General features: G+C 37.6%; 4 protein-coding genes across 6 annotated transcripts; 3 read left to right on the top strand and 1 right to left on the bottom strand.

Annotated features, from left to right (window-relative positions):
• Window positions 1-46: 46 nt before the first annotated feature.
• LOC110848502 (axin) lies at window positions 47-7,959 on the top strand. Its single transcript, XM_022095733.2, has 16 exons — window positions 47-569; window positions 1,002-1,427; window positions 1,504-1,596; window positions 1,682-1,771; window positions 1,843-1,891; window positions 1,960-2,508; window positions 4,767-4,850; window positions 4,949-5,348; window positions 5,420-5,579; window positions 5,647-5,798; window positions 5,874-6,027; window positions 6,108-6,199; window positions 6,282-6,412; window positions 6,529-6,570; window positions 6,637-7,033; window positions 7,107-7,959. The coding sequence occupies exons 2-16, from the start codon at window positions 1,286-1,288 to the stop codon at window positions 7,176-7,178; spliced, it is 2,607 nt and encodes an 868-aa protein (XP_021951425.1). The 5' UTR covers window positions 47-569; window positions 1,002-1,285; the 3' UTR covers window positions 7,179-7,959.
• On the bottom strand, window positions 2,509-4,711 carry LOC118435454. The gene is made up of 5 exons (XM_035851534.1): window positions 4,426-4,711; window positions 4,062-4,360; window positions 3,672-3,998; window positions 3,267-3,607; window positions 2,509-3,212 (listed from the first exon to the last, which is right to left on the bottom strand). Exons 1-5 carry the CDS (start codon window positions 4,518-4,520, stop codon window positions 2,535-2,537), a joined length of 1,740 nt encoding a protein of 579 aa, XP_035707427.1. The 5' UTR covers window positions 4,521-4,711; the 3' UTR covers window positions 2,509-2,534.
• A 70-nt stretch (window positions 7,960-8,029) lies between the features above and the next one.
• Window positions 8,030-15,848, top strand: LOC118435455. 2 transcript variants are annotated; one of them, XM_035851535.1, is made up of 8 exons: window positions 8,030-8,542; window positions 8,643-8,692; window positions 8,765-9,261; window positions 9,336-9,827; window positions 9,900-10,198; window positions 10,283-10,914; window positions 10,980-12,110; window positions 12,181-12,493. In XM_035851535.1, the coding sequence occupies exons 1-6, from the start codon at window positions 8,485-8,487 to the stop codon at window positions 10,540-10,542; spliced, it is 1,656 nt and encodes a 551-aa protein (XP_035707428.1). In that variant the 5' UTR covers window positions 8,030-8,484; the 3' UTR covers window positions 10,543-10,914; window positions 10,980-12,110; window positions 12,181-12,493. The 2 variants fall into 2 exon arrangements, with proteins under 2 accessions (XP_035707428.1, XP_035707429.1); XM_035851536.1 differs by lacking the exons at window positions 8,030-8,542; window positions 8,643-8,692; window positions 8,765-9,261; ... (1 more) ...; window positions 9,900-10,198; window positions 10,283-10,914 and adding exons at window positions 14,264-14,784; window positions 14,867-15,848 and having other exon boundaries at window positions 11,433-12,110; window positions 12,181-14,195.
• A 299-nt stretch (window positions 15,849-16,147) lies between these two features.
• On the top strand, window positions 16,148-19,019 carry LOC110849230 (UBA-like domain-containing protein 2). 2 transcript variants are annotated; one of them, XM_022096613.2, is made up of 5 exons: window positions 16,148-16,289; window positions 16,400-16,526; window positions 16,594-16,704; window positions 16,903-17,017; window positions 17,101-19,019. In XM_022096613.2, exons 2-5 carry the CDS (start codon window positions 16,419-16,421, stop codon window positions 17,247-17,249), a joined length of 483 nt encoding a protein of 160 aa, XP_021952305.1. In that variant the 5' UTR covers window positions 16,148-16,289; window positions 16,400-16,418; the 3' UTR covers window positions 17,250-19,019. The 2 variants fall into 2 exon arrangements, with proteins under 2 accessions (XP_021952305.1, XP_035707436.1); XM_035851543.1 differs by having other exon boundaries at window positions 16,190-16,526.

The raw sequence follows: 19,019 nt of genomic DNA, 5'->3' as shown, positions 1-19,019 counted from the left end.
TCATCACTTTTTCACTTTCCGTCTCATTTTCCCCACAGTCTCCCCTTCGTCTCACACAATTACATGGTCTCACATTAGTCACATTCCATTTCCATGAAAGAGATGCAGTTCTTGCCGTTCTGAGCTGGAGAATATTTCCATCTGCTGGGATTTGGGTGGAGTGAAAGTTTTGGTGCGGGAGTGAAATGCCTTCGGATCTTCTCTTTATCCCCTCTCTACTTTTGGACCTCCGTTTGTTTACATATCCCATCATTCGACCACCACTTATCTTTATGCTCTCAACTTTGATCCGCTTTTTTCCACCCATTAACTCCTGCCGCCGACGAACTGGCAGCTCTCCACTCTAATTAGGTCAAAGTTTACTACTTCTTCGTTGGCTCTGCTGCAGCTTATCTTAATTGTTGGTGGAGTGAGTGGAAGGAAATATAATAAAGATTTTTCTGCTTCCTTCGTTCGACTTCGACTGGCCAATCCAACAAGATGATTGGGACAGATTGGTGGACTTTTTTGCTTCTGTTTTGTCGATAAAAAAAAGTTCGTCACACAAATGTAAACATTTGCTAAAGAAGGTGAGAGTGACGAGTGGTATTTGCTAAGTATTCAGAGTATTTTATCTTGATAAGAAAAATTGTGGAACGAGCGAGTTTTATTTTACGTGCACACTTGAATTTATTTGATTGATTGACACTATTGATGTTGATTGATTGAAAATGTAATCAATTATATCGACAGGAGATTTTATTTGGGGTTATAGATTTAGTGATGGTCGGTGGGTTTGAATTAACAGAGATGAAACGTAGTGCGAACTTTCTGATAATGTCATTTTGATGTTTTAATGATTGAGGTGTGATTTGAATTTAATTAAATAAGAGTGTTAATCAGTCAAGTAGAAGGAAGTGCTTACTGTACTGTTCAAAGTGTATATTATTAATGGATTATCAAATATTTACATGTGCACGTGATGTTAACTAACAATTTGAATTATTTTGTTACTTGATTAGGTTTATTGTACAGCTATGAAGACAGAGGTTTGTCAGGGTCACGCCGCTAAAAGAGGATGGGGAGTACCACCCACCAAGTGTACTACAGCTGACAAAAAAGTCACGATTAGTGCCCGGATCGGTCGAAGAAATAGCAAATCCTTCTTATGGAGGTTGGAAAAAAGTTCAAAACGAGATTCGAGTAGCTGTTTACTGCTGCATCAGAATATTTTAATACGAAGAGTTAATAATAATAATACGAGTATCGTCAGTAGTTTGATTAGTTGTACACAAAGGATGCGGTGATGGCGGATTATAATTCTGACATCGCCGTCCCACCCCCTGATCCTCCCGACCCTCCGAACAACCCAACAAACCAACAAATCCACCACACTACTACCTCATCATCTTCAACCACCTTCCTGTCACCGATGGCGGACACTGTTGGTGAGAACTATTTAATTTTAAATAACTAGACATAATCTAATCGAAATTCGAAAATGATAATTTTGTTGTTGTACAGAACACGCCTCCTCATCTCCAAATTCGTCGTCGTCAACCCCCCCTTGGATAATTTGGTCTCGGGGTCTAAACGCTTTACTTGATGATCCTCAAGGTATAAATATAAAATTACAAGAAATATGACAATTGATTGGGAAAAATTTTTAATTAATCAAATTGGTTCACAATATATTTTGCAGGACAAGACTTATTTAAAGCTTATTTGGAGGAAGAAGGTTGTTATCTTCAGTTGACCTTTCTTTGGGCATGTGAGGGATTAAAATGTACTGGTAAGTGAGAAATGCAAAATTATAAAAACCGGAAACTATTTTATGGATTTTGCAATTTTGTTTCCATCCAGCCATAAATGATCCTCCAAAAATACCTGATTTGGTTAGGAAAATCTATCGGTAAGATTTGTTTGCAATTATTTGCTACATTTATATTCTACCTTAAATTACATAATATTGTTTTTTAGTGTTTTTATACCAAATCTGATCGGGCTAACCGATTCGACAAGATCGGAACTCGCTCAAGCCATTGTTGACGGGAGATTTACGGAGATTGAGATATTCTATACAGCTGAAAATGAAGTCTTGACCCATATGAAGGAGAATCTGTACCCAAACTTTTTAAAGAGTGAAATCTATCTGTCCGCTTGTAACGCAGAGGATTCTTCATCTGGCAGTGGTTCTGGTATAGAGAGAAGACAATCTGAAGGAGACGAGTCTATTGCTTCGGTTGACGAAGAACATGATCATCATATGAATAAATTGACTCATTCTCATGAACAACAGGGTATTCTTAATATTGATCCGTTGACTGGTGATCCCATATCAAATATATCGTTAGCAAGTTTTGAAAATGTACAACAAATCGTATTACCCACAACAAATCAATTGCAAACCGTCCATGAAGATAAAGAGCTTAGTACGGCTGCAGCTTCTGCTGCTTCTCAACCCGGTCACTCCTCGAAATCAAAGAAACATTTCGGCTTGACCAAGGAAGCGCTTTTAGCTACTGAAAGGTATTTTCAAATATTTGAATATTTATTTAGTTTGAGTCACTTGGGCCCAAGTATACATCAACAAAAAAATATTTTAGTAAACAAGAATGGATAATCTCCCATGAATTTTCATCTAAAAATGACGAGTTTGTCTGCTTGTTAATACATAGTGGATGAGACTGACCAGTATAAGACTTAGGATTAATACAATTTTTTAATCCTAAAAGAGAGGCAATCACTACACACATATGAAGATGGAACTCCCATTTGTATCGATCATCTGCAGCGACAACTCCAAGTGGAACAATTGAAGGGTCCGGATGATTGCCTTTGTTTTTATTGTAGTCAATTACTGGATCACTCTTACCATTTTCACCAGCGTGCACATTGTAATTAAGGGCCTGACCAGCGTAGATTATGTAAGGGCTTGCTACAAAGTATAAAACTGCTACTTCATCCTTCTTACTCTTCATGATGCTTATTCCTCTCGTCAACAGTTCTCTAATAGTTTCGCCTGGTTCTGATGTTATGAGAAACGGTATTTTTTGAACAGTTTTTTTTGCCGTTTTTTTCGACACTTTATCCAAGATTCTGAGTTCTAGACCGCAGGAATTCATCTCTTCCATTAATTCCTTGTAAGCGCCATTAGGAAAGTTGATTGTGTGGCTGGAGATAATTTTTACTGTAGTGTCCGGCCATAGGAGCATTTTTAAGAGTGTGGTGAACTAAAATTAAAAATCAGTTATGTAGGAAATTACTATATTAATTATGATTTATACCTGACGAGCTGTATAGACCTTCATCATTGAATATTCATCGTCGAAGTATAGACGACGGTCTTCAATTTCAACCAATTTGGGGGTTGCTGCGTACACTCGTTCCTTTGTATACTTGTCCCAACAACCATTACCGTAAGAAACTGCCAATTTTACAGCTCTCGTCGCATGTTCTACTTTGTTATCATCAATGAATTTAAAGGAAGCAATGGTGTGGAAAACTACATCATTTTTCTTATTGAACCCGTCTGTGAATTGTCCTAGAACGAAACCAATCTTCTCCCCTTTATGCAAGTCGCACTTAGGCACCTCCTCCATTATAACCGAACGAGTACTCAAACAATCTAAAAATCCAAAATTTTACTTAGCTATTTTCAACTAAATCATAATTATTTACAAAAATATTACTTGAATCCGCTGCACAAATAAATTTACCACCTCCGGTCTCTCCTGAGAACATAAGTTTAAATAAACCGTACGTCCGCGATACTGTTGGCAATGAATATACCACCCTGCAATCTAGCCCTTCCACTTGCAACCCTTCTGGACCAGCATCCATTATCTTATTTTCTGCTGCTTTCCTCTCAGTTTCAGTAAGGAAAGAAGTCTTTTTTTCAATCACTTCTGGCGTAAGTGTCAGTTCCGATGTGGCTGATTCTTGTGACGCCGTTTCTTCATCGTCACCTTCCGTGGCTAATTGATAGTAAAAATCTCGTAATTTACTATCTCTCTTGTCTGAAACAAAAAAAATCCGACCGTAGTAAGTATATTTATTGTGAGTCATATATATGATATTACCCTCTGGCGCATCCGACATCCTCTTCCTCGTAAGCAAAACCTGTGTCATTTTCCACCAGACCGGAACCGGAACCCCCTTGTCATCCCTAGTGTCAATCGTTTTATTTACATACCGGTGCTCTGGATTTGTTGGTGGAGCCTTGAAATAGCGATTTCCATCTATTTTGCTCTCAACCATTGCCCAATCCATCTTAAAAGTTAATTCATCTTCGTCGTCACCATCAGTTGTGAACTTATTTGGTGTCTTGCTACCGGTAGGAGTGTCATTCCGCTTAGAAGATGATGAGGAAGGGTTGCTCCTGAGAGACATACGGAGCTTATCATTATTTAAAATCTTGACATAAATTTAAATGTTATTCCTTACTCTCTTTTTTTGACATTCTTCTTCTTTTTGGGTGTCTCACTACCGGTGGAAGTGGCATTCCGTTTAGAAGATGATGAGGAAGATATTTTCTTCATAGATGAGATAGGATCAGTAACGACTTAAAGTTGTAAATTTAATGTACAGAGTGAGGGTTACCACTATGTACTAAAGACCAGCTTAATTTTAATTAATTAGTTTTGATTTGAACAAACAATAATTTTTCATCATCGAAATGAAATGTAGTAGAAGTAGAAGGCAGAGAGAGAACTACGAGAAGAGTGATCTTGCCATGTTATAAGGGTCATTGCCCTCAAACGTTGACAGATATTTGTTCTTTTCAGCGCCCGCTATTTTGAATTTCAACGTGCGACAGAGTTTCAAGCGAAAGGAAGAAAAAGCAGCGATGCTGCTGGTGGTGGGCCCAGGTAGTTTAAATTCGCATTATTTATTCAATTATTAGCTATATACACAATTACCTACATAATTACTTTGTATTCTATAATTTTGTTTTATATTGTTTCAGTACCCGCTATTTTGTGAAGCATGTAGCAGTTCCTCATTCGATTCCATTCCCATATCATGCATCGTATTCGTCCTACAACCCGGTGTCGCGTGTTGACTCTGAGATCCAAAGTATGAGCTCTGATGCCATGACAGATGATGGTTCAACTGCTAGTCGTCGCCGTCATGGACATAATAGTAGTGATCAACAAAGGAGGCACGATCACCGGAGTCATTGCCGTGGAGGTAATGGTGGAGACCCTAAGCTTCCACACTACTCTCATCCTGCCGATCGGAGTCGCCAACATTTATCTGGGATGCGACAAGGTGCTCCCTTAAATACAACAGATGACCTCAAACGCCTTCCATCTGAAGGAGTAATATTTTGTAAAAGCCGTAGCACTGGTGCTCCCGATCCGGAGGTACGTGCATTCTCATTTAATGCTTCTTATGTATTATGACATCGTGATCTGATTAATTTCTACTTTTGCAGAAAGACCCACAAGGATTTGCCAATGTTATTATCGAGAAGCTTCAAATGATTGAACAGCGCAAAATGGCGGCGAGTGCGGGTGACAACTACAAAGACATTTTGGCTCAAGCAATTAGCAAAATTCACTCTCAAGAAGAGGAGTCACCGTCTGATATTATAGGTGCGATTCCGTATAACCTTAAACATGAAATTATTTAACAGTATACATTATTCCTATTTCCTTATAGACATGCACTTGGCCCGTGTAACATATTTATCTGATGTTACACCAAAATCGAAATCTCCAAAATTAAGGTCACCAACAATTGGACGCAGAAGAGGACCACTACCCGCTCCTCCCCCAATGTATCCTGCACCTCCTACTCGTCGACGTGATAGGGTCAGTTCAGTTTTGAATATAAGTCCAATGTCCAATTATAATATGTAATTCTAATAACTAATTTGTTTGATGCAGGATTTTGTCACATCAACATTTTCTGTTGATTCTGGAAATGTTCCAGATTCTGAATCGTTGGCGTTTCAAGACACCGAGTCATCGCAAGTTATGCAAATGTCAAAGTCTCGCAGTGTTCCTCATGAATTAAGGGGCCAGCAGGAATTTCGTCGCCGTGAGTTTTTTTTTACTCCAGTCCTTTTTGATTTTATATATTTTTGGTTCATTTAACAATCCTCATTTACAATCATGTAGCACCACCCATGCCATTTGGAGGGGTCAATCCCCGTGGCTATCACCATCCACCGAGAGGTTTTCTCGGAAAAGTGCCATTAGGAATGTTCAAAGTTAGTAGTTTCAAACTATACAATGGTTGTCAACTAACTGTATGCCTTAATGAAATGTATTATTTTATTTTGCAATTAATAGAAACCTACCTCTATGGATTTTATCGATTCTGGGATTTCAACTGTGTCTGGACAATCTACCAATATACTTCCTCCTCCTTCCGGTCATCAGCATGTATCCTCCACGACAGAAGGTCCATTTCCAGATAGAAGGTAATGCTATACATATCTCATTACATTGTTGATTCACTTTTTACAATTTTATTTTACTTTCTATTGCACATCATACATATGTAAATTCGCATGTTTGTATGTATTTTTTGTTGCAGAATACAAGATTGGGTTGCACAATCACATAGTGATCCACAAAGGTACAACTCCATTTATTCTCTATTTTGCCAGAATATTGTGTTGACTTTCTTTCTGTCCTGTTCTAGGAGGATGCGAAAACTTAATGCTCCTGAGCATGAGGATCTTCGTGAGAAGCTAGTCCAAAGTTTGGATCTGCATTCTTCCTCCTCGAGATCTGGTCACCAACAAATCACTGCACATCCACGGCATTCGCCCCCATCATCTGGATTGGAGACAGTCCCCGAATCATCCGCTAATGGAAACTATGTCCATACCCTAGTGTTTTATGATGATAATCACGACGTACCGTACGTACTAAAAGTTCCACGAATGGACCCTAGAATGTATGGGAAATCTGGTGTTACGTTGGCAGCTTTGAAAGAAAGACTCCCTCGACAAGGACAGTTTCGCTACTTCTTTCGAACTGAATGTGTCGAACTAGGATCTAAAATCGTACAAGAAGAGGTTTCCGACAACCATCAAGTATGGCATCATCTTTCTAGTAAATATAAGCTTAAATAATTACGCACATTTAACATTTTATAATCTTAATTAGGAATTACCGATGCTGAATGGAAAAATTTTTGCTCACCTAAAAGCAATTCCTCCGGGAACAATGTCTTCCTAAATAACAGGGGGCGTCACATCCACGTTATAGAACCGACCGAATCGACATCATCATCGAAACGACTGAATAAGAAAAAAACCGACCATCCTGTAACAATTTTCCTTTCATTCACTAACATACATAACTACCTAAATATAATAAATGTTGTAAAATGTGAAACGACAATCCGCATGATATACCTCGACCTTAATTAAGATACCTAAATTGTTTAACTACATACACACATAATAATACTTTTCTGTACAGCATGCAACTACTGAAATTAAAAAAGTACTACATACATATTATCTACTATATATTTATATACCTTGACCAACCTACCTTGAATATTTTATATCCTGTTTGGAAATGATTAAGATTTATGTGTTCTCTTTGAATGTAGAAATGGATTGCATATATGTGAAAGATGTTCGAAAATTGTTGTGGTTTAATTTTACTTACGTAAACGTTTTATTGTTGATGTTTGTTTATTTTGATGCATTTATTTATTTATTGCTACATACATCCCTCGTACTGGAGAAAGCAGCAAAGCCAAAATGTCACACTAATAATAATAACATTAACAATTTTTAAAATAACAAAATGCCCTCTACTTATTTAATTGTTTATACTATGAGACTATCTACTTGTTCAGTTCTCATCATCATCATTGTTGAATTATTTATGTTGACGAGCAATCGTTTAATAATATACATGTAATTGGAGATTATAGTTAGTTTTATTTACCGTTTGTATTAAACTGTTTAGAGGAAATACAAAAATAAAACGGATATGAGATTAATCCATCTCGTTAAATTTGAGACCATTTTTTGTTTATTGAACCAAAGGGTACAAGGGAACCATACACTCTGACATTTAAAACCACATTGAAGGATTTCTTCCCAAGGTGTCCTGCGTACCTTCGTCCCTTAATCCGAGGTTATACTTTCACTTTTTCTTGAACAGAGTCCTGCTGACCCACAGACACACTTTAAAATAATATGGAAGAACCCCTAATCGTTAGTAAATACATACATAAGATGCCCTTGTGTGTACCATGAATCAATATGTTTTTTTGACCTCGGTCCTATTTTAGGCTTCAATCTTGACAATTACCTAGAAAAATGGGAACTGAATCCAATCCACCTTAACCCTGACTTACTGCTGGAATAATGCGTCGATCCTCGCACTTATTTTTAGTCATGTAACCCTTCCGCATATGCATTCTCGTCCTTCTTTCTGTTAGTCCCTTCCGGGTTCAGGGTGTGTTCAGTTGTCGACTTCCTTGCAGTTCCCACAGGGGAATTTACAATTGAATGTGTGCACAATGTCCAATTTTCTGAGACGCGTTACCCAATTATTTGTGTGGATTGGGGTAACACTTGGTAATACATTACTTATTTTGCAATACAAATTAATACATTTAGCTGATAGCGATGTTAATATCTGTGCTATTTTAAATTAATTCCTATTAAATTTCTACAGGTTCATTCTTTTTCCCAATTTTCCTACTTGGGACCTACTTTTGGTTTAAGGTTAATAATATTTAGAGTACGAGTCCAATTAATATTAATAAATGCTAATAAAATTTATTATTACGTGGTAAGTTGGCAGTATTCTGGAGGGGGCGGTGTGGGCGATACCGAGGAGCTGTAACCGAGCTCGGGACATTTCTAGCCCCAGATAAATTATTTAAAAACCCGAACGCTACTCTGATTCACTTGGCCGTTCTGGAATCCACACCCGACATTTCCATCGTGTCCAACCACCTCCAACTCATCTACGATATACCGAGTGATGGAAAGTACTCAAGAAAATATGCAAAACTCGGCTTTGCTCTTGAACCCTGGTGGGGTTACTTATTTTGGGCGGAAGTTGACAATTTTCGAATGGAAAATCAAGTGCATTTCATCTACCACAACAAGATGGATTATGAAAATGTGTCTCAATTTGTGGAGGAAATTATACGGCGACCCTTCATAAAATCGGAACCTCTTTGGGAGATCTTCGTAGTGACGGCGTGCTCTGAAAATGCGTCCAAAGAAGAACGATTGAGCACGGAATGTTTTCTCATTTTTAGGACACATCACCTCCTCCTGGACGGGTAAATAATAAACATCGTATATTTCGCGTATTAAAAAATAAAATTTCAATTTTCTAAAAATAAATATTTTTTAGCATGTCCCTGATAAAACTTTGGAACTCGGCAGACTTGGTGGGAGAAAGCGATACAGGTGAAAGCAGTGCTTTCGAAAAAATTCCACCACCACCAGTCATGTTTCCTTATGGAACCTCAAACTCACTCGAAAGTGGGGGAAACAATCTGAAAAGTTTTTTGGCAAAGTTGAAAGTAATTGTTTTAACTCCGTTTTTGGGGAACAAGTATTTGCTGACGCCTGAAGACAGAAATATTCTCACCAATAATTACAAAAAATTCTCTGGGCCGTGGTATTGTTCAGGAGTGAATAGGATTCACGTGACGCCATATCGACAACCGCTTCGAGATTTGGGGTTTTCTTTGACTCACGCTCTTCTCGTCGGGTACGGGAGAGGGATCAAGAAATTCATTTCTGAAAATTATGACACAAGTTGCGTCCCGAAGAATGTCAGTATCATGGGGTCCGTACCAAGGCCAAATTACCCCGTTGATGAGGCACTCACTAATCATTGGCAAGTCATAGAACGGCATATATTTTATCCAAATAAATGCAACATGGAGTACATAATTTAATTTCTAATTAGGTCCATTATGCAGTACAAAGCAGACTTAACTCCCCAAACGCTGCTGGGTCAATTGGAATATTCGAAAAAGGAATATCACCGGGCTGTTCACGACATAATTCCAGAAGCATTTGAAAAGAATCACAAAAATTATGGGATGCATACAGCGCCATACAAACTGTACGATATTTTGTGGGATACTAAAAACAAGGGGACATTATCCTTATCAAATATTCCTGGACCACCCAAGAAACAAAAAATGTTTGGCGTTGGGGTCACCGATCGTGCAGTTTGGTTGCCTCTGACGAGACATAATAGTGGTGAGATACCCATTAATTAATTTGCATAATAATTTATCTGTATTGGATTGATATATGTAGCATATTTCTTTGAAAACATTGAAGGGATTGGACTCCTCCTGCTGACCTACGACGGGTGGGCGACCATTTCTATCACTGCAGATTCAGGGTGCATTAAAAGCCGGGCCTTGTTTAATCACTTGAATAAATCAATCATAGAAGAAATGAAGTTTGTGTTGGACGAAGTCTTGAGGATGTCACAACAGAGAAAATCTATAACAGAAAACAGTGATGACAATCATAATTTGCTGAATATTAAAGATTCGCCAAACATTTCGGAGTTACACGAGGTTAAAGTCGTGTAAGGTTTTGTAGATTTATTTTGTAAATATGCATTTAGTCTACCGTTAGAATATATCAAACGAAAATTTGTACTGCCGTGTGTTAATTTGTATCTAATAAAAATTTGCGTATGCCTTGTGCTATTTACATTTTAATCGTTACACTTAAAAAAGTATTACTTTTATTTATCATCTATTTTTAGCTTGCACACGACTTAAAAATGCGCAATTACAAGATATTTTGCATTGTCTTCTTACAAATTCACTTCGCTATGATAATTTTTGCATTTGATACGAAGCCATTTATTTCACATTCTAGTAATAATTTTAAATTGAAGACAACAAATAAACGTGCGACTGGATTAGAAAAATTTGGGATTACAACCAAGGATCTCGGTAAGAAAGTTTATGGTCAGCATTGCATACTTTTGAAATGAAATGGCTAACATAATATTTAACAGATGACATCTTTAACCAAGTCCGGCTCAATTTGTACAAAAGTTTATCACCGCTTGTAAACACCCCCGAAAATTTGGGAAGTCTGGACGAAAAACAAGACCTCCTTATCGATGACGACCCTTTATCACTTCCTCCAAATGCAAACCACATCATTTTGCAAGGGTTGGGAAGATTGTGGAAGTACGGAACGTGGGGGGTGCAAATTCTCATCGTTCTGGGCATCATTCTCATCATGCCCAACGCCGGCATTGCTGTGGGTGTGTCGATGGTCGCAGTCGTCATTGCGGCCGTCTGGCTGCCCCCATTCTTAAACCCACACGACGTTGCAGCGTTATTGCCCTCACCTTAATGTAGCCGTGTATTTTTGGATACCGAAATATATGTAAATACATTTAAAACTAAACTACGCTGATTTTGTCACTTGCGTATTTACATACGCTAAACTTTTTAATCACACGTATGCAAGATGTATATCTCTAAATGTACGTTATTATACGGCTGTCTAAAATTAGCATCTTTAACCTAAAATAAGGAGCCGGGGTTATCCATTCATTTTCGCGAAAACTGCTTACAAAGAGACGAGGAGTTTGCAATATTGCAAAATACCGAGGTATCCGGATTTATTGTGAGCATACACTCATCCGAGCCAAGTTTTTCAACATGAAATGGAAACCAATGGTAGAACATTTACGATTTCATGAAAGATGTAGGTTTGTTATCTACCTACTCACTTAGCTGTCTTAGTTCTATATAGACTACTCGTCAATCTTTGCATATTATTATTGACTCCAGCTCGAGTAGATTTCCTTTGATTAATTTATTTTGAAAAGTTTTGAATACAAATAAGAAATTGAATAAAATGCCTCTAGTGATAAAAGAGAAACAGCTTCTGATCGGCTTTCTCGTCCTGCTAGTTTTACTCTCCGTCCTATTTTTGTGGATAAAAGTGCAGAAGCATGGGGAGGAGATAAGCTGGGATTATCAGGGTGATAGCAGCAGTTCTAGTTCTAGTGAAGAAGACTCGAGCATGACGACGGCCAAACCACCAAAATGCGTGGATTCCTCACCGGAAGCTACGTCCGAAGAAGGACTTACAACGCCTGACCCAGATCCCGGCACTGGAGAAGATGGAGGTATGTGGGCCACTTATCTCGAAATCTTGATTTTATATGTATGGGGATTGAAGCGAATTTTAATTTACAGACGACTGAAAACTATGCCCCCGGGTGAAATATCAGAGCAAAATCTTGGAACCATCTCATCAATTCCTCTTCTCTTTTCCGCCTTGTATTTATTTCTTTGCCCAACTTTCACTTCTTCTCAAAACTTAAATAGTACCACTAAATTCAAACCAATCCACTAATTTCAACGAAATTATACATAGTTTATGAATGCTCACACTTTTTTTATTTCTCAGATGAACATATGTACAGATCGCAGTTCAATCATGTCTGAAAACAATGTACATAAAACAATAAAAGACCGAATATTAATATGGGACACTCCCAAAAAGTCACATGCTTTCTTTGCGCCTCGTGACCAGTGTGCTCTAATTAATTAGTTAATATTGTCATACATGATTAGAGCTGTGCACGGGCCCGATTTTTAGAAACCCGGCCCGCCCAGAACCCTACTGGAAAAAACCCGGCCCGCCCGGCCCTACTGGGTTTCTCTGGACAAAAAGCCCGTCCCGCCCAAAACCCTACTGGAAAAAGCCCAGCCCGCCCGGCCCTATAGGGTTTTTCTGAAAAAAAAGCCCGGCCCGCCCAAAACCCTACAGGGTGGGGTTTTTTTTGGGTAAACCCACCCATTTGCTGTTCGGCACGTATTTATCCTAAAAAACCGCATTTGCTAAGGCTCTCGGAGACTCGATTAGCCATGTACACTAGGTATTAATAAAAAATGCAATATTGGACAAATCTGTAATGTATCAGTATTTAGCAAATCTGTGTTATTTTAGTTTAAACAAAAATTGAGGTCTTGTAGAGCTTATTTATAATTTTGGGGAATAAACGTAAGGTCCGACAATGTTCCTGGGGATAGACAAGTATAATCTAGAGAAGTCGTAGCACTAGTGCTCGAAAAACTTTCTGGTTTGTCCTGCCGGCATTATGTGTCCAATGTTTGAAATTGCGGCACCGCATTAATTAGAAATGTCCCCTCGAGTTTGCTTTCGACAATTTTGGGCATATACATATGCTCACTTGTTGCTGTTTGAGCTTTTTGTAATTAACTTTCTTTAATTTTACGAACAAAATACGTAAATTTGAGTTTTGTGTAGAATTTAGCGCCCCAATTACATTGATTGTCTTAATCTCACTGAAACCGCCAGTGAAAACAATTCCATATCATTACAGATAACAATTCCGCTTTAGCTGGGGCTATACTATAAAGTTTTGTCTCAAATTGTCATTGTACTTTATCACTAGGGTAAATTGAAAAGCCCGAAGCCCTACAAAAAAGCCCGGCCCGCCCAAAACCCTACTGGAAAAAGCCCGACCCGCCCGGCCCGACTGGATTTTCCTGGGCAAATAACCCGGCCCGCCCAAAACTCTATAGGGTAGGGCAGGGTATGGCTTTTTTAGGGTAAACCCGACCCTACGCACAGCTCTATACATGATAATAATGACACGATATAAATATAACAGGATTTAGCGACATGCGCTGGGAAAAGCAATTTTATAAATTGAATGTACACAGGAAATTAAGATACTAATACGCATCTAATCTCACAAGTTAGTCCTCCACATGCAATTTAGTCGATCCGATAATCAAGACCAAGTTTTTCTCGTTTCCTGCAAAAATGGAAAATTATATCAAAGTCTCAAATCCATCCGCTTTCGAAATCCGGGCATCATACTTTAACACCATGCGATTCATGGGAGTATTCCCATTTAAACTGGTTTATGACCAGAACGAACTTCCGACAGAGACTTCACGCTTGATAAAAATTGAGCGAAACACTCACGGAATATCTGCACTATGGTGTAAAATTGTCCGATTTTTGTGGACATTGAATACCTTGTTGGTTCTTTTCAAATTTGGTGTTTATCTGTATTGGAATCATAATAAAATATCGTCAAGGATGACGTTGGGTTTCTTTGTATTGGTTTTTAATTGTGTGACGACATTTGTAATTCTTGTAAAATTCAATAAAAATGGTGACGAGATTTGCAGGGTCTACACGAGATTGATAGAAATCGAAAAAGAAATATTTGGTAATTTATAAAATTTTGATAATATTGGTAAATAGAACTGTGACCTAATTCTATTCGATTTATTTTAGACACTTACGATACCCGTGATGTACAAGAAGCACTAAAAGCTCACGGAAAATTTCACCGGATAACGATTAGAGCTCGAATCGTCGTGACAGTGGGCACCGTTTTCACTGCAATTACCAAACATTACATGGAGCCATTGAACCCTGCCTTTCTTTACAGCAGCTTTGTCATTTCTCCATTCAGTTTTAATTCTACGGATGATAAATATCAAGAAATGCCAGGGAACGACATTTCATTGCTATGCTTTGCAAAACTTTTGTCATGCATTTGGATCGGGTTGGTTCAGGTGTATCTGTGGCATATCCTGTACCTTTTTCTCATCGGATTCATCGCCGTTTCCCGATCTGTAGAATATTGCTTGAAGATCATTACATCGAAAGAGTCCAAAATTGAGAGTGTGCTCTCAAAAAATAAAATGTACGCTGAATCAATCAGTGTTATCGGACGGAGGGTGCAGTGGGACGACATGAAAACTTTCTACGCTGACGTGGAGAAAGCAATCGTGTTCTTTGAAAAGCTGCGAGTAACTTCAAAAATATAGATTTTAAAAAAATCTACATGCATTCTAGTTATTAATAATATGCTTAAAATAATCATACTTTCAGCGAATCGTGCAAGACTGCAACTCCATTTTTAAATGGTATCTCTTCATGAATTTGGGAATTTCCATCCTCATCAGCGTCCTCCTCGCGTATATTCCCATACGACATTGGAAAACCGTTCCTGCCCCCGGTCTCGCCTTAATCGTCATCACATTCTTCGCCTTCATCTACATTTGTACGAGATTCTACCCCATTCTCGGCTACGTTTATGACAACTCGATTAAATTTGTGAACAAATGGATACGAACGTTGGTAGCGAGGGACAGCGAATCGATCCATCGGAACGTTTACTGTAAACATGACAAAGGCCGGTTGTGGAATAATGCGGCTGTTGGGCTGGGTTTTTGGGACGATGACTCCTACAATTGCATAACACGGTCAAGAGGCAAAATGCTGAGGAGAAAGCTGAAATGTTATTATCCCTTCAGTGTGGAAAGTTCTTTTTCTTTCGGACTCAAACCATGTTAACCTTTTTCTCTGCCCTTTCAACATACTTATTCATTCTGTTGCAATTCAACTTGTAGTATTTAACACAATTTGCAATTTTTATTTGGTGGTCTAAAAAAAGTTTATCCACAGATGCAAATTCTTATATGCTTAGATTCATGACCTCGTTCCGTCTCACCTTTCACCTTTCGCCGTCTCATCAGAATGGAAATGTTAAATGAAAGACGCTTCTGTATCAATTTTGTCATGACTGACTGACGTCGTTGGATGGTGGATGCAACTCCCGAACCGATCCGAACATTTTTAATGCAACGTTGTCTCATATACTTATACATCCTCTGCTACTGCTGTCTCTCTCTGCGAAATGTTACTACATACATGGACAGAATCGGGGTTTGCGAAATCCATCCATTCTATTTTATTCTATCCAGCCATGATATACACAAAGTGCGGAGGTACAGACGAGATCTGCAACTCGGGATATGAGCTGCTGCACAATGTCTCAACTTATCATATTGCACGGTGCAAATTCCAGGGTATTTCGGTTGGATAACAACAGTAGCATTGCACAGAGGGGAGAGGTAATGAACCTCGTCACCGCAATTGGTACCATTTCGTTACCGAATGTACATATGAAAGGATGTCATATAAAGTGCTAAGTTTCTGGAAATAATTGGAAAATGAAGGCCCTGACTGGATTTCTTTAACTTGTCTCATTTTTTCCTGCTGCAAAAAAATACTGCATGATTCATGACATAAGACATAGTATACGAACCAAGTTTGGTGTTTTTGTATGCCAGCAGCAAGCCACCACCTTACGCTATTTTACAATGTTGTGAACAAAACCATAACAAACGAGGAGATTCGGGGAGATTCAGCTGCAGTCAGTTCTGTTGTCACGACGGTACAAGGACGACTTGGACGAAGGTCACCACCACTCATTCAGCACGATCCCCATTAATAATACCAACACCAAAAAGTAAACAAAAAACGAAACAGTATACCTTAAAATAGGACCCGAGACAATCACCGACTCGACAAAAAGGAGGGTGAAATAGTTGATGACTAAGTTTTTCTAAAATTTTAAAGATTTCGTAAAAAAAGAGAAATGGATACGTTACGGGAACAAGTCATGATTAATCAATTCGTTTTGGTGGCTGGAATAAGTGGTGACCAAGCGCGGAACTTGTTACAAGCGGCGCATTGGCATTTTGAGGTAATTGTTTGGTAAATTAACAATAAGTAATTGGGTCGAAATTGTAATTCATTATTGTTTTTTGTAGACGGCTCTGAGTCTCTTTTTCCAAGAAGCTGCTGTAGCTCCCCCTCCTTCTACACAACCGTATCATATTACAGGACAACATCCACACCTACTTCATGGACATTATGGACAGGTATTTAATTATTATTCACAACAGTTTAATTTTAATAAGGCAGGGAAATAACATTTCGCATTTTACAGTAGGATTTTGTTAATGATATGCATTTATGCACATCATTAAAATATCTATGTATCTATTTATGCATATATGCTAAAATGCATTCCATTTTCATAAGGTGCATTTCAAAGTAAACCATTTAAATTTTTACAGGTACATCATAACAATACACCCGCCACACCCCCAAATTTTCCCGATGCTCTACTAGCATTCTCAAAATTGTCTGCGAGTGATAACACGTCAAATATAACTAGTTGTTCTCCTGGAGGTAGTTTTTGCATTTTAAACACAATATATACATTCTGTACCCCAGCAATGACTATATTTTTTGAATCGTATGCATATTTTCAGCATATTCTAATAGTACATCCCCCTTAAGTCACCAGCATCAAGGGTCATCCGCTACGGTGATTGGGCCATCTAATGCTAATGGCAGCAATGCGTCAAACAATGGTTTCAATACTTTACAACAACCTTACGTGAGCGATGCTTCAAGATAATTAAGAAATTTCAAAAATGTCTCTTATTACGGTCAATATGGTCTGATGCATACTGCACACTCAATCAAAATGGAATGGTACACTATTTATCGAACACTATTGAAGAATTCTGAAAATTCTTCTCATTTAAATTATGTTATGACCGTGTCACATTGAATCTAGACATGTATCACTTGACTAATTGACTATTGTACGACGAAATGAAAGATGAAAATCACCAACTGATTTGATAATTTAATAGTTCTAGTATGATTGCAGCATTTACATATTTCCCTATATAATGACTTAATTTTATTTAACAATTCCTGATTTGCTCATGTAACTTAATATAATATTGAAAAAATTTATTTAACTTGTACAAAAGCTCGCATTGTTTCCGAGAGTCAGAGAGTATATATACTAGAATTAATACAATATTAATATGTAAGAAGTGGGAGAATGACTCACTTTTGTTGCATTAGTTTCCCAAGGGGTCATCGTTTTCAACGTATGTTCTTCTCCAGGTAGGAGAGGACACTTTTTTAGTGATGACTTATCGCTATTACGTATATTAATACTAAAAACAAACACCACTGTACCCTGTAGTTCTAACAAGTAGTAATAGTACGGTACTTTTTTGACGTACCATAGATGAGGGAAGATTCGGAAATTACGTAACGCAAAGTGATCCTCACCGTAACTGCTACATACATATTATAGGACTCAATTTTGCGTTGCGTAATTTCCAAACCTTCCCTTCGACAAGCTCCATGAAAAACAAACTGAGCTAAACAATCTTTAAATCTCTTAACAAAATATTTACAAAATGTAATTGACAAATTATTTACTGTATTCGCTCGCTCTGCATTTATTTTTAGATAAAAGTATTGGAAATTGGGGTAGAAAACTCGCACTTATGCCAAACATTTATAATTGTAGTTTACAATCTATAAATAGCAGTTAATTTATCAAGTCACTCAACGAAAGTACATTATATGTAATACTTATTATAGCTTCAAAAATATTTAAATATAGCTCTGTCGTAGTAAAAAAAACTCTGCAACCTGTAAACGTAACAACCCATCCAGAATTGTATCAATCATTAATTAATCCCTAGTTAAATACAAATGGTTGGTTCTTTTAGTCATTATTGCAACTAGAACGGTGTGATCAAGTATGTGTAATAAGTGAAAGTAACGAACTTGTTTAAATCAATGTATTAATGTCATCCATGAATTATTATAACAATTTCAAATGTCCAGTATTTTTCTGCACTTTCATCAACTTTCAATGCAAATATCGAGTTTATTGGAATTACCTTGCGTACATATATCTAAATGGTAACTCTTTTACTGACTTCTTCTTGTATTGCGTTGTTCCGTGTACTTCCACTTTTAACAAAATATTAACACAAACAAATTATATAGTGCAACTTACTTATATAACAGTCGTTTATGTGTAGATTACGTGTATGTAGAACTCATCCAGCCAAATATTAAGCGTCAATTTTTGATGTAGTCATTCGTAGTGAAAAAAATATTGAGTGCAAATTTCTAGCAGTTTGTTCTTTTTTCTACTTTTCCAGTCTTGCTCTGGTTTACTTATGCTTTCTTTTATAACAAAAAAAAGACGTTGTTTTACGTACAAGAACTGCCAAATACTTTGTAACTTGTTATAAATGAATGAATTATATTGCTGTCTTGTATTGTTTCATTGATCCGGACACGTTTTTTGTAACGTTAGGATGATTTTTTGACTGAGTTAAATAAAACGATAAAGTATATACGTCAA

Source organism: Folsomia candida, unplaced genomic scaffold (genome assembly GCF_002217175.1).
Source record: "Folsomia candida strain VU population unplaced genomic scaffold, ASM221717v1 Fcan01_Sc004, whole genome shotgun sequence".
Taxonomy (NCBI): Eukaryota; Metazoa; Arthropoda; class Collembola; order Entomobryomorpha; family Isotomidae; genus Folsomia; species Folsomia candida.
This window is presented reverse-complemented; position numbering and strand designations above follow the sequence as displayed.

Excerpts from the sequence above, each read along its gene's own strand:
- LOC110848502 (XM_022095733.2), top strand. The coding sequence starts at position 1,286 with ATGGCGGATTATAATTCTGACATCGCCGTCCCACCCCCTGATCCTCCC. Across the intron at positions 5,349-5,419 it reads CTGGTGCTCCCGATCCGGAG|AAAGACCCACAAGGATTTGC; the intron begins GTACGTGCATTC and ends CTACTTTTGCAG. Across the intron at positions 5,580-5,646 it reads GTCACCGTCTGATATTATAG|ACATGCACTTGGCCCGTGTA; the intron begins GTGCGATTCCGT and ends ATTTCCTTATAG.
- LOC118435454 (XM_035851534.1), bottom strand. The coding sequence starts at position 4,520 with ATGAAGAAAATATCTTCCTCATCATCTTCTAAACGGAATGCCACTTCC. Across the intron at positions 3,608-3,671 it reads TATTTGTGCAGCGGATTCAA|ATTGTTTGAGTACTCGTTCG; the intron begins GTAATATTTTTG and ends TTGGATTTTTAG. Across the intron at positions 3,213-3,266 it reads AGGTCTATACAGCTCGTCAG|TTCACCACACTCTTAAAAAT; the intron begins GTATAAATCATA and ends TTTTAATTTTAG.
- LOC118435455 (XM_035851535.1), top strand. The coding sequence starts at position 8,485 with ATGTCCAATTTTCTGAGACGCGTTACCCAATTATTTGTGTGGATTGGG. Across the intron at positions 8,543-8,642 it reads GTGGATTGGGGTAACACTTG|GTTCATTCTTTTTCCCAATT; the intron begins GTAATACATTAC and ends AAATTTCTACAG. Across the intron at positions 9,828-9,899 it reads GAGGCACTCACTAATCATTG|GTCCATTATGCAGTACAAAG; the intron begins GCAAGTCATAGA and ends ATTTCTAATTAG.
- LOC110849230 (XM_022096613.2), top strand. The coding sequence starts at position 16,419 with ATGGATACGTTACGGGAACAAGTCATGATTAATCAATTCGTTTTGGTG. Across the intron at positions 16,705-16,902 it reads TTCATGGACATTATGGACAG|GTACATCATAACAATACACC; the intron begins GTATTTAATTAT and ends AAATTTTTACAG. Across the intron at positions 17,018-17,100 it reads AACTAGTTGTTCTCCTGGAG|CATATTCTAATAGTACATCC; the intron begins GTAGTTTTTGCA and ends GCATATTTTCAG.